This window comes from Paroedura picta, chromosome 7 (assembly GCF_049243985.1).
Source record: "Paroedura picta isolate Pp20150507F chromosome 7, Ppicta_v3.0, whole genome shotgun sequence".
Taxonomy (NCBI): Eukaryota; Metazoa; Chordata; class Lepidosauria; order Squamata; family Gekkonidae; genus Paroedura; species Paroedura picta.
The window spans coordinates 73,141,175-73,154,314 of record NC_135375.1 but is presented as its reverse complement, the minus strand read 5'-3'; the positions used below and the strand labels follow the sequence as shown (position 1 = coordinate 73,154,314).

General features: G+C 45.8%; 1 protein-coding gene across 1 annotated transcript; it reads right to left on the bottom strand.

Annotated features, from left to right (window-relative positions):
- Positions 1-573: 573 nt before the first annotated feature.
- Positions 574-7,610, bottom strand: KCNV2 (potassium voltage-gated channel modifier subfamily V member 2). The gene is made up of 2 exons (XM_077346420.1): positions 6,046-7,610; positions 574-1,670 (listed from the first exon to the last, which is right to left on the bottom strand). Exons 1-2 carry the CDS (start codon positions 7,408-7,410, stop codon positions 1,389-1,391), a joined length of 1,647 nt encoding a protein of 548 aa, XP_077202535.1. The 5' UTR covers positions 7,411-7,610; the 3' UTR covers positions 574-1,388.
- Positions 7,611-13,140: the final 5,530 nt, after the last annotated feature.

Here is a 13,140-nt window from a genome sequence, read left to right as displayed (position 1 = left end):
GAGGGCAGAATTTTCCATGTTCCCTGGGATACCACGGGTGCCAGTGGGGGCTGGGTCAGGCCAGGACCATGCATAATCAACAGAGCCAAGATGTTCAGCCTGGCCCTTCCCCCAACCTATGGTGTCCCTGCAGGGACATAGCATACCCCTGTCAGCTCTGCGGTGGAGGCCCCATGCCCCCCACTCCCCCCCACTGCTGCTGCATCCAGACAGTGTGCCGGGCTTTCCAGCCCTAGCATTTTGCGCATGCATGCGCTACGCTGGAGCAGTCCGCATAGGCCAGGGAATTTCCTCCCCCATGAATATGCGGGAAGTGCCGGGGCATGCTTCATAATGGGTCAGGAAGATTCTGATTCTATCTCTGCCACAGATTCACTGTGTCCTTAGAAAAGCCCCCCCCCCCCATCTATGCTAAGTATTGTTTATTATTGAGCGACAAATGTTGACTAAAGCTTAGCAGTCAAGTGTAGAAGAATTATTGATGAAGTGTTTGCGTTGTTCAATTCCACTTCTTTGCCCCCTTTCTAGTCCAGCCATTATTTGGCAATCAAAATGTTTATTCTAGCACCACAATGAACCCATTATTGTTCTTCACACATTAACACTGGAAATGTATTATTGTCAGCGTTTATGTTGCGTTGTCCCTATTTATGTATTGTCAGTTTAGTTCATATTAGTCTCTATTAGCATATTTGAATTAATTATTAATATTTATTAGCCAGATTCTTATCAACAAAGGTTTTTCTGTAAATAAAATCCTTCCTTCCATTATTTCTTTGGCGGGATATGCTCATGCATGGGAATTTGAAGGACTCTAAGAACGCAATGCTCCTGTGTCCCATACTGTGGAGAGAGGAGAGGCTTCATTTTTAAAAGGAAATAAAAACATTGTGGGGTTTCTCTCTTATTCTCAAAACCACATTTCAGACAAAGTCTTAAATTTTAGTAGCTGTGGATGCGCTTAAGAGCACAAAACCGTTGTATTCCTTTTCAGTTTTCCTCTCAGAAGTTTCAAGGTAGTAGCAAATTTCAGATTCAGGATACCATGAGCCCACTACAGTTTTGATTTTGAAGGCGGTATGCAGAACATAAGTGATTTTTTTTTGGGGGGGGGGGGGGGCTATGGCCAAGTTACATTTGCAGGACAGACACATGTCATATCTCAGTTGATCCTTATTAAAATCTGTATGTGGATAATCCAAAACTGGTTATTGATTCCACTGGCGGCTTAGATGTCAGCTGGAATCAGTGTCAGCAAAAATAACAAGGAAGAAAATAAACATCCATATCTTTTGAAATGGGCGATATAATGTTTGGGTGCAGCCATTCTTTTTTGTCCCATTGTTCCTTTGCCTTCCACTCTCCAAACCTGTTTGCTATATGGGATCTTAGTGGTATCTGTGTCTTGGTAGTTGAGCTGGCCTGTTTCCACAGCACTGCAACATTTTCTTCATGGCTCTGTGTGCAAAATCTACTTTCCCTCTGTCCTTCCGTATGGCTGTATACTCATAAGCTTTCAGCTTGATGTAATAGTCTGAGAATTTATTGTAGAGGACAGAGATCGGCATTCCATTCAAAATTATCCCAAAAGCAATGCAGAAGAAAGCAAACAGTCGTCCCAGGTAGGTTTCCGGGCACATGTCTCCGTAGCCCACTGTAGAAATGCTGACCTATAAACAAATCAAAAGTGAGACAGTTACTGAGATGAGCATAACCCCATTTGTTGTGCTGGGCTGGCCCTGCCCTCGCCAGCAGACATGCCAGCAGGTAAGGGGGGGGGGGAAGGATTCTCGCCTCTTAGGTGGATGTTCCACACAAGAGACGAGAATCCTTGTCGGTTGATTTTTTTTAACCAAGATTAGTTGCAGTACAGGGTGGATGGTTTCAGTTGACAAAACCATCAGGTGCCAGAATAATTACATTCTCTCTTCCCACAGGGCCCTAGTCCAAATCAGGGATGGACACAGCTGAAGTTTGGCTTCAAAATGCTGGGAAGATCCACTTATGGATGTCATCCTTATGTTTCTCTGTTTTAACTCTGAAACTAAAGATAGCAGCAGCCATAAATAGGAGCTGAGCCCCACCCACCCCATTCTGCATGCACACATAGTTTGTGCCCAGTACCACTTTGTTTGTGGATGATCTTTAAGACAGTGTACAAATAAACCTGTTTTTTTGCCTGTTCGCATGATGACATCTGGCATTCATGGCTGATCCTCTCCTCAACACAAACTCTTTAGTCAGAGCAGGTTATTGCTGGGAATTTAAAAAATAAACTTAAAAAACCAAAAGAAGTTGGTTATTTTTTAATACATTTGAATGTTAAAGCAAGGGACTTTTACTTGATAAATTGTTCTGGGAAACCGAAAAAAAAATGTCTTTCCTTTTACGTTTCCACTAGAATGTTAGTCCTGAAATGTCAGCTATATGTTCAGTGTCTCATGCATCAAGTAACATGGCAGGAGCCCCTCCTGTTCCACTATGACAGGGAGGCACGTTGGCCTCCCTTCCAAGTCCTCCCTGACTGTACATCATTCTCCTTGGAGGAGGGGAAATTGCCCTGCAGATACGGCTGCTGCAAATGGAACAACAGTATGTGGGAGGAGCAGAATGTACCGAGAGGGGTTCCATGGAACTTCCTGTCTAAACCAGCTTGCAAGACCATGACCTTTTGCACCATATGTTGCTATGGGGGAAGAGGCAAGTGGCCCTGGATGCAAATAATCTGAATGGCACAGATTGCCTAGCGGCCTGCCCTGCTATTGATCCAGTCCTCCCTTTAGGTTCCCAATCATACACGAGCATTAGCTTTTGTGAAATGCAGAAATTCACTCTCTTCTTGTATCTCCATGAGGTTCATCTGCTTAATGTTGAGCATAGCCTATTCCAAGGTCGATGTTTTGTCATGATGCCAATAAAGCAGCAAGAGAAATGGCTAAACCAAGGCAGCAGCACTGTTCCCTGTCAAGCAGCATCCACGGTTAGTTTAGCCGTGGAATGTCCATTGAGAAGGCAGCCGTGCAGAGTGGAGCTCTTTCCTCCTTTTTAAGTAGCCTGATGTTGGAGATGAATGAAACATACGGCTGGCTCCCTGATACTGCGCAAGGCAGGCTTATTTGTAGGATGCACCTGGTGCCTTTGCTGGAATGAAAAGGATTAGATTGTGGCCTGATGGGAATTAAGTCACCGGAACTGAATGTTAATGCAGGAGGGGGAGGGGAGATCTCCAAAAATAAACAATGGGATAAAAGAGAAATTTATTATTGACAGGAGTCTATGGCTTTCTCTCAGATTTTTCCCTGATGTGTTTTCTTATGTTGCGTGAGATTTTGCTGGTGGCAAACTGAAGGATGAGGGAGCGTATTTGGTCTAAAAATAATATTATAAATATTTATGCCCAGGTTCCCTCCTTGGCCATGAAAGCTTACTAACCTTGGGCTAGTGATTGATTCTATCTCAGCATAACCTACAGGGCTGTTGTAGGATACAGTGAAGAATGAGATAACGTGGCAGGCTGCTTTGGGTCCCCCTTGAGGAAAAGATGAAGAAGAGTTGGTTTTTATACCCTGTTTTTCACTACCCAAAGGAGTCTCAAAGCAGCTTACATTCACCTTCCCCTCTTTTCCCCTCCTTTCCCCACAACAGACACCCTGTAAGGAAGGTAGGGTCGAGAGAGCTCTGACAGGATTGCTCTGTGAGAAAAGCTCTATCAGTGCTGTGACGAGCCCAAGGTCACCTAGCTGGCTGCATGTGGGGGAGCAGGGACTCAAAACTTCCTGCTGTTTGTTTTACTTGTCAATCATCGTCACGTGGTGAAAACTCCCAATCATATTCCAGCACCATTTTGTCATATTTGAGTGTCTCCCCCTACAAGTCCAAAATAATTTCTTAAAATTACCACTATCACGTTATACCACAAAACCACAACAACACAAACAAGAGGATACAAAAAGGTGGGCTGTTTTATCACATCATCTCCCAGCCTCACATACACAGAATGAAAAAAGATGCATGTAAGAAAGAAGGAAAGAAGGAAAGAAGGAAAGAAGGAAAGATGGAAAGATGGAAGGAAAGAAAGAAAGATGCTGACCAAACATGGCGTTGGGTGGGGTTGCTATTTTGTTATATTGGAATTGTGTTGTAATGTGATTGGTCATGTTTTTTTTTTTAAAGGGCAGGGGAAGGTTGCAAGGGTAGATGAAAGAAGTGACATGGGGAGCGGGGAGCAATTGCTGGGAAATCCTGACTTTTTGATCCTGCATAAAATAATGGAACACAGATTTCTGAGTGTTCTGTTGATGAAGGCCAACAGGGGGTATCAGGACAGCCCTGAGACCATTCCTGAAGGGTCCAATTCCATGTGGAAATGGGGGGAAACTCCAGAGGCAAACAAATAGTAAGCAGAATGTTATTAGTTGTGCAGAAATAGTCTCTAAAAAGGCCCCAGTCAGAGAGAGAGAGAGAGAGAGAGAGAGAGAGAGAGAGAGAGAGAGAGAAGGGGCCAGAGAGTGAAAGAAGAACCCTTCACAAGTTTAAGCAAAGCTGACATGCCCTGTTCACAATAGTACATATGGTGATGAGGATAACGGAAGGAGTCCTGGCAACTGAGCAATCACAGAAGGGTGTGCTTTTGCTTTGTGAGTAGTCCTGAAGCTGGGAGAAAACAGCTGATGCTGTGGGGACTTTTCACAATTTGATCAACAACAAATACTGTGAAATTCTCTCTCATTTTTTTCTCTGCAAATGATGTCACAAATGAGGATAAAAAGAAAGCATTTCTGCTCAGCAGTGCGGGAATGCTCTATTTCCAAGTGCCCTTTATATTCTATTCCAATCTATTTCACGGCTTCTTTTTTGTAGCCACATTGGATGTATCTGGATGTCTGTTTATAAGATCTGTTATCCAAGGATAACACCCCTCTGAAGTAATCTCAGCCCAGAATTTATTTCCCAGTTGAAAGAATGAATCACACCTACTTCACACAAGATTAGTTTTCTCAATGGAAGCCAGTTCCCTTCGCACACAATGCATGTGTATGTGTCCACATGTTGCCACATGTACTTAGGAAGAGAAGCTACAGGTGGGAAAATGCACAATTGACCACTTCTTCAGGTGAAGAGGGAGGCAGCACAGCTTTCATGCTCGATGAGTGCTGCCATCTCCACAAAGACTTCTGTCAACAAGGTATCTGTGAAAATTTTTCCATGTGAGTCTCCTCTGTGTGCCTTAGCTGAGATCTCATGGCCATTCAACTGTGCTATAAACAATGCCATATTTTCCAGTTGGCGACTTATGAGACACTGAAAACAGAGGCCTATAAATTATAAGCTCAGCATCACATTACTATCAACCATGCCAAGTGGTCCTGCTCCATTTATTTTTGTCTAGGGCTACTGGCTCAGTATAAATAAACCAAAATATCTTTCTATGTTCTGTGGTCGCTACTACCAACAGCTGTCTAGAAAGCCTCATGAAGGACAGCCATATTATCTGCCTACCAATGAATATTTTTGAGTTTTTTAACTCTTACTGGGGCAGGTTTTGAGAATCACCTTGAATTTTTTATAGCTGATGTAAGTAAAATAAGCAAAGCAAAGTTTTAATTGCATTGTAAACCTTTGGGCAGAGCTGCTTTTACAAACTCTCATGAGAAAAAAGTGCTAGCAGTGAGCTGTCAGAAAGTGCAGCTAAATCACTGCGAAATTAAAGCCAGCAGTGGAGGCTTCTGCTCTCCCTCTCATTTTCCTCTTTTTTGCCTTTCTCAGTAAGCAGCAGGGAATCTGGGAACCACATACCCACAAATGCCCATCCATCCAATCCAAATTCCACTTCACTGATTATAGCCTGATCTGCTAAAACAGATGTTTGAGAGCTTCCAGCTGAGGGGTGTGGGTGTGTGCATGTGGGCATGGGCACCTAGTCTATGAAAGCAAAGCTCAGGGCAGATGTCCTGAAATCTATTGCTGGTTTCAGACATTCAGCAAACAACTATGTAAAGATCATAAATGGGAGGGGGGATGTGAAATAACAAGATAAGTACTTACAGCAGCCCACCACCAGGCATGTGGAATGCTGGTAAAATTTGTGCTGGAAACATCATGCTCCACTGTGTAGACCATAGCAGAGAAGGCAAAAATCCCCAAGGCAATGAAGAGCAAGAGACAGCCCACCTGCTGATAGCACTGGCGCAAAGTAAAGCCAAAGGCTCGTAACCCTGTAGAGTGGCGGGCCAGCTTCAGGATGCGGAAAATACGCATAAGCCGCATGATGCGTAGCACCTGCCCTACCTTTCCCACTCTCCCCACCTTCTCAATGTCATGCTCATGCTGTGAGCCTTGGCCCCGAGGATGGTCCTCATCGACAAAATGTTCCAGCACTAGCTGGAGGTAAAGGGGCAGTATTGCAATGAGGTCCACAGCATTGAGTGTGCTGCAAGCAAAGTGGCGTATGTCTGGGGTAGAGATCAACCGCAGCACATATTCCAGTGTGAAGAAAGCAATGCAGAATGTCTCCACATGCTCCAACATGGGATGAACCTCCCCAGTACCCTGGTCCTTGTGCTGCATCTCCTCTACAGTGTTGAGAGCCAATGCCACCACCGAGATGAGCACAAAGAAACTGGAGGCCACCCCCATGGCTTTGGCCAGGGTTGAGGAGAAGGGCTTTTCCATGAGGTTCCAAAGGCGCCACCGCTGCTCTGCATAGCGCATGTGGCGGAAGAGGTGCTCGCTTTCCCGGGCTGCGGCTTGAGCCTGAAGGTCCTGCTGCACTTTCAGCTGCTCGTTCAGTTCGTCGCATCTCTCCTCAAAGCAAATGCGGCAGCACCGGGGGGTGTACTTGAGTCTGACCCCCCAGTAACTCAGCTCTTCCAAGAAGCTGAAGGGGCACAGCTCGTCCCGCACCAGTAAAACGCCTGAAGCATAGAAGTTGTAAACCAGCTGGAAGACAGCAGGATCGCGATCAAAGAAGTATTCGTCGCCTTGAGCTGCGTAGTCATCGCACAGACCTAGCTGGCAACTGCGGTCCGTGGAAGTGGCCAAGAGGCCCAGCCGTGTGGTAGGGTAGATTGCCACTGACTGGTAAGTAAGGCGGTAGCTGTGCCCACCGACGTTAATGTTCAGCACTGATGAAGATGCTGCAGCCCTGGAAGAAAAGGCAGGAGTGAATGGGAACAATGTGGAGAATCCCTCCTCTTCCTCCTCCTCCTCCTCCTCCTCCTCCTCCTCCTCCTCCAAGCTGTTCTTGTCACTTTCTTGGGATAATTGCACCTGGGATCCCCACTTAGTAATACCAAATCCTCGGGTTGCTGTGTCTATGTACCATGCCTCTTTATGTTCCTCTGTGGCATCACAAGCGGCTGCTTTCAAATTTGAAATTTGGTTTTGTCTTCTCTGTTTAAAACCCCACATGTCAGCGGGGTGCAACTCCCTTTGTCACCGCCACGGCTGCAGAATGTGGTCTTGCTGCTGTCTCCCCCACGGGCTTCCTCTTGCCTGAAACATCCAGCCCCAAAGCAGCTTCACGTTTCTTTCTCTTCCAGCCACCAGCTCCAGTTGTTCTTAAAACTCAGCGTGGGATACAGAGACATGATGGGGGCTGCTGTTGACCGCTTTAATCTTGCTGACAGGAAAGATCTGAGTGCTTAGAGAAGGGGATTTAAAGGCTATTATCCTGTTTCAGCCTCGGCTCCCTCTCTCTGTGACGTGGATGATTATGGATCCAGAAATCTGTGGATAATCAGTTCCAAAAAGGAGTGTTATCACTGCTAATAAGGGCATGGGCGGGGGTTCAGACACTTTCCTATACTTAATTTGGGGGGATTACTATGCTCCCAGAATAGGGGTGGAGAAATCTACCAGTAAGAGAACAGTAAAGGTCTTGGGGGGATTTATTTATCTGAAAATGTTCTCTTGTCCCTGTTTCTCAGTGCTGTTTCCTCTGTGTTGTAGATCAGTATTTCTTAGACATACTCATAGATTACAGGTTGAATGTGGAAGCTCCCTGTGGCAAGTACAGTTCACAGTACTTGCAAACATTTTAATTAGTCTGCCTGTCCAATTGTATGGGAAGTATAGCCCCTGAAGTGGTTCTGGGCAGGCTCCAGGCAGGAACGTTGGCATTTTAATAAACCCCGAGTGAGCAGTACACTTATTGTTTTGCCAGTTGTACAATACATATGTGTTAAGTGCCTCTAAGTTGCTTCCAGCCCTATGAATGAAGGTCCTCCGAAACTCTAGATCATTACCAACTTTGATCAGGTCTTGCAACCTGAGGGCCAAGGATTCCCTGACTGAGTCAATCCACTTCTTTTCCTCCTGCCTTCCCCTTTTCATAGCAGTATTGTCTTTTCCGCTGACTCTTGTCTTTCTCATAATGTGACCAGGCACAGTTTAGTCATTTTAGATTTGAGTGGGAATTCAGGCTTGATTGGGTCTAAAACTCACTTTGTGTATATTTCTCCACTGTGGCATTAAAGCAGTGTGTGATCTTGGAAACATTCAGTCGTTAACAGGTCACATTTCAGAAGCCAGAGGGCAACTAAACAGAATTTACAGTGGTCAAAACGTACAAACCACTGCAAAACTCTTTGCCCATGCCTTTCAGCTATAAAGGGAGTATAAATTATTCAGTGCTACACATTTGCTTGACGTACAGAGGTTGTGCAGTTCTGCTTCTTCTGGAAGAATATCTGTCTCTTGGGGGCTGAGTTAATGCTAAATACATAAAAAACTCTGATAATGGGGCAGTTAATAATACAACCTCACAAGTTGTTTGGGCTCTTTACAAAAAAGCAAGTGAATCTTGCTCTTCTTGCAAGGGTCCAAGGATGGGGGAACCACTGGAGCAAACTCAGTTACACTCAAGAATATATGAAAAACCACAAAGTGACTGCTTCTTTCTTCGGTTGCCCAGAAAATCCTGTTTTTAGCTTTGTTATTGATTTTGACCTGGGGTGTTGCTCTGGGACAAAATATGTCCAGGATGCTAAGACCTGGTGCTCTAAATACCTGCATTCTTCAGGGACCTGCCTCTTATAAGGGGCCATTTTAGATATGTTTGTAAAAGTTTGGGGGTGATTTCCCCCACCCTTCTTTATCCAAGCCCCCCAGCCTAGATCAGTGCAGTCATTTGAGTGGTGGACTAGGAAAACCAGGAAAATCCAAATCAAATCCCTACTAACTATGAAAGTTACTGAATGACCTGGATTAGTCATTCTCTCTCCACCTAATTATACAGGGTTATTGTGAAGGTAAAATGAAGAAGAACCACAGGTACTGCTCTAAGCTCTCAGAAGATGGGCAGGATAAAAATGAAAATAAATAAAATCTCTGCCATGTCTCTCTACTGTGGATATATGCCTGGCTGAGGATGACAGTCTGATTTCTTCCTTTGCATAGCTTTGTTTACTTTCCACAGATCAGCTCATATTATATCATTCCAGGCAGGATCTCTCTTTAGCCAACTGGCTGCCTGCCTGTCCCTCTCTCTCCATGTACTTAAGTCAGATATCCCCTCCTGTCAATCACAATATCTTGCCTCTCCCCAGGATTTGCTTCTGAGTCTATGAAATACGCTTGCAACTTTCTGGAAATTCGAAAATGCTTCACTGGTAGCTTTAAAGCTTCTCGGGCAATATCAGGACTTGAAAAGAACCTGGGCCCGGAGGGGAGCAGTGTGTGGGTGGGTGCCCAACTCATATGGCCATCAAGAACCACACACTGAATGGAAGCCATACCAAGGGAAACGGGATCACCAACCCCAGGTTGAAAAATTCCTGGGGGATTGGGGGTGGATGCTGGAGAGAGTGGGGTTTGAAGAGGGGAGGGTATAAGGCCATAGAGGCCACCCTCCCAAGCAGCAATTTCCTCTAGGAGAACTGATCTCCATAGTCTGGAGAACTGTTGTACCTCCAGAAGATCTCCAGGTTCACCTGGAGGCTGGCAACCCAACCAGTGGGGCAGAACCTCTGCCCCGAATAAACATTTAGGCCTCTTTTGTTCTATGAGAATTCCAAATAGGGACTGAAACCAGGGAACAGATTCCTGAAAGTGTTCTTCAGCCATGGAAGTGGGGATCAAGTGGGCTAGGTTCCAGCCAAGGACATGCTGAGGCCCCTGTTAATAATTTTGTCGTGAGGTAGGGAACCCCTGCTGAGAACAGGAAGTGCATGCTTAGGCAGAAGAAGAATCCCCCCCCTGGTCATCATGGCTTCTAGCATCTCTCTCTCCTCCAGGAGGGGAGTCATTATTGGGGGACCACGGTTAACATGGAACATTTCCTATTCTCGGAAGCATGTCATTGAAAGCAAAAGAAAGCAGATGATTGGTGCAGATTTGGGGGGATTTATTTGGTGACATGGACAAAAAATGTGTTTCTGCCCGGGTAGGAAGATGTTGTAGTTTGTGCTGTAGTGAAATGAATAGGGCATAAGAAGATTCTTATGCTTTTTCCTAAATGTAGAACATCTGCCTGCAAACATGTAACAGTCATTTCTAGTGACCTCCAGTACAATCATATTTAAACAAGTGGGAATCCTCAAAGGACTTGCAGAGTGGGCCATCCCTTTCTCACATCTCTGCTTATTCCCCTGCCCCCCATCCCTTCTCTCTCTCTCTCTCTCTCTCTCTCTGGGCCTTTTCGCACGGGGATCTTTGTTGCAAATTGTTTGCGGAATGAAAAATCGCCATTTAAAATAGTGGAATTCGTCGTTATGCATACCTGCCTTTGTAGTGGAATCAGTTGCGTTTTTTAGCGTTTCCCACAGGCTTCCGGTCTCGGCAGAAATCGCTAGAAAGGAAGCGCTATTGCCAAGCTCGTCCCGCCCCTGGCCGTCAAGCAGCCAATGGGCAGCCGTTAGCATGCTCCCAAACAGCCCCTTTCCCTTTAAGAAAGGTTTAAAAAAAAAAAAAAACAGACCCATAGCAACGAATCTAGGTAGATTCGTTGCAACGGAGAGACCCATCCAGCTGCCTAATGTGAGCTGTCGTTTGATTGTATGATCGTTGGCACGCTGCCTCGAGTGATAAAAAAAAAATCCCCCCCCCCTCTCACGGGCCCGATTTTCGGCTGAATTAATGTGTAAAAAATAAAGGGACTTTATTTCAGAAACGGGCTTTTATGTGGTTTGTGCTTAGTGACTAAAGGTGAAGGACTGAAGCCAGGGAAGCCTCTAAACAGAAAGAGGCTCGCTGGTGCGTTTATCCCCGCTCGCTCGGAGAAAAAAAAATGGCGATCGCTTCGCCGGAAGTTTGGAGGACAGGCTCAGGAGGAGGGACTTTGAAGAACCCGCAACAATGGTAACGCACAGGTCTTTAGCGCTAGTGTTGCAGATTGGTTGCAGGAGTGTATCGCTATCCGGAGGGTGAATCCACTTTTCTGGATTCCCCTGAAAGCGCTACAACGAAGCGCTTTTTGCTGATTGGTTTCAGGAGTGTTGCAGATTGTCTGCGACGTCGTGCGTTAAGGCAAATTAGTAGCGTTTTCAATTAGCAACCATTGTGCTATTTTGAAGCCGTGCGAAATGGCCCTCTCTCTCACTCTCTCTCTCCCCCCCCCCATCTTCTTTCTCCCATACCTATGACCACTTTCTTTCTCCTACTTCTTCCTTGTCTCTCTCCCATTCTCATTCCCTCCCACCCTCTACCTCCTCCAATCTCTCATTGCCAATTTTCCTTACCTGGCCCTCCCACCAGCCCCACCCCAGGCTTCCTGTTCAGGGCATTTCTAGACACACACGCGCGCACACACACCCCAGTCCCATTGCAGCCTTGTTCACCCAGTTACTTGCTTGAGCCTGTGGCTGACTTTTGAAACTCATCAGCCAGAGAAGACTACTAGGCACTGGCTGCAGCTGTGGAGGATCACCTGGCTTCAATGACATGCTAGGTAAAGGTAAAGGTATCCCCTGTGCAAGCACCGAGTCATGTCTGACCCTTGGGGTGACGCCCTCTAGCGTTTTCATGGCAGACTCAATACGGGGTGGTTTGCCAGTGCCTTCCCCAGTCATTACCGTTTACCGCCCAGCAAGCTGGGTACTCTTTTTACCGACCTCGGAAGGATGGAAGGCTGAGTCGACCTTGAGCCGGCTGCTGGGATCAAACTCCCAGCCTCATGGGCAAAGCTTTCAGGCGGCTGCCTTACCACTCTGCGCCACAAGAGGCTCTTCAATGACATGCTACCCTCTTGCAATTTGCTTGCCAGCTCTAGGAGGCCATTTGGCATTGGCAGAGCACTGACCATAGTGCCACTACCCCTCCTCCTCAAAGCTTGGTGAAGAGAGGGAGTGATGTCGGAGCTCATGGCAGCAGCCATTCTCCCCTAAGCTTTCCCAACCTCAGTATCACTTCCTTGCCTCTTCAGAGGCCACTAAGGAGAGGCAGGGCTAGATGCAGTTCTGTGCATACACTGAAGGGTAAACGAAGGGAATCCCCCTCCCCATTCATTTTCAATAGGTTTTGTCATATTTTTCTGCAAAGTTTGGCTTCTCCAAGGACATAATGGCAGAAACAAAGGTTTTGACATTGAGGAGCTAACATTGACTGGAATCTGGAGGCAAGGATGGTAGATTTCACTGAAGGCCCCTCGCCTTTCCCCCCATCCTCAGAGCACTGAAGAGGCCTTTTACATTATTTGTCTATAACATAATAAATACTGCAGAAAATTCATGTGTGCCTGCCTTCACTAATTTATATCAGTATTTCATGTCATACAGCATAGTCTCTGTATATTAAAACTGCTTCATTAATTCATTCTGTTTATTTTCTTCACTTATACCCTCTCACCTTTCCCCCAGCAGGGATACAAAACAGCTTACATTGTTCATCTCACTTCCTTTTTATTCTCACAGCTGGATTTCCCAGATCTTAGTCTGATACTCTGTCCACTACACTGCACTAGTTCTCATGCTAGTCCCATACTGTCTACTTTGATGGCCATCATCTTGTAAAGGTCATGGGAGCCTTTAGGCCTGCTGTGTTGAGGACCTATGCTTTTATCTGGAGATCCCAACAACCAAACACTTCAGGGGTTTGGAGAAGGACATCGTTTAAGGGAACTCTTTTTCTAAAACTCACCTTCCATATCCTATACAAATATCCTGCAATAGTACAGTGGCTTGTAGTTATGAGTTATCAGAAAGT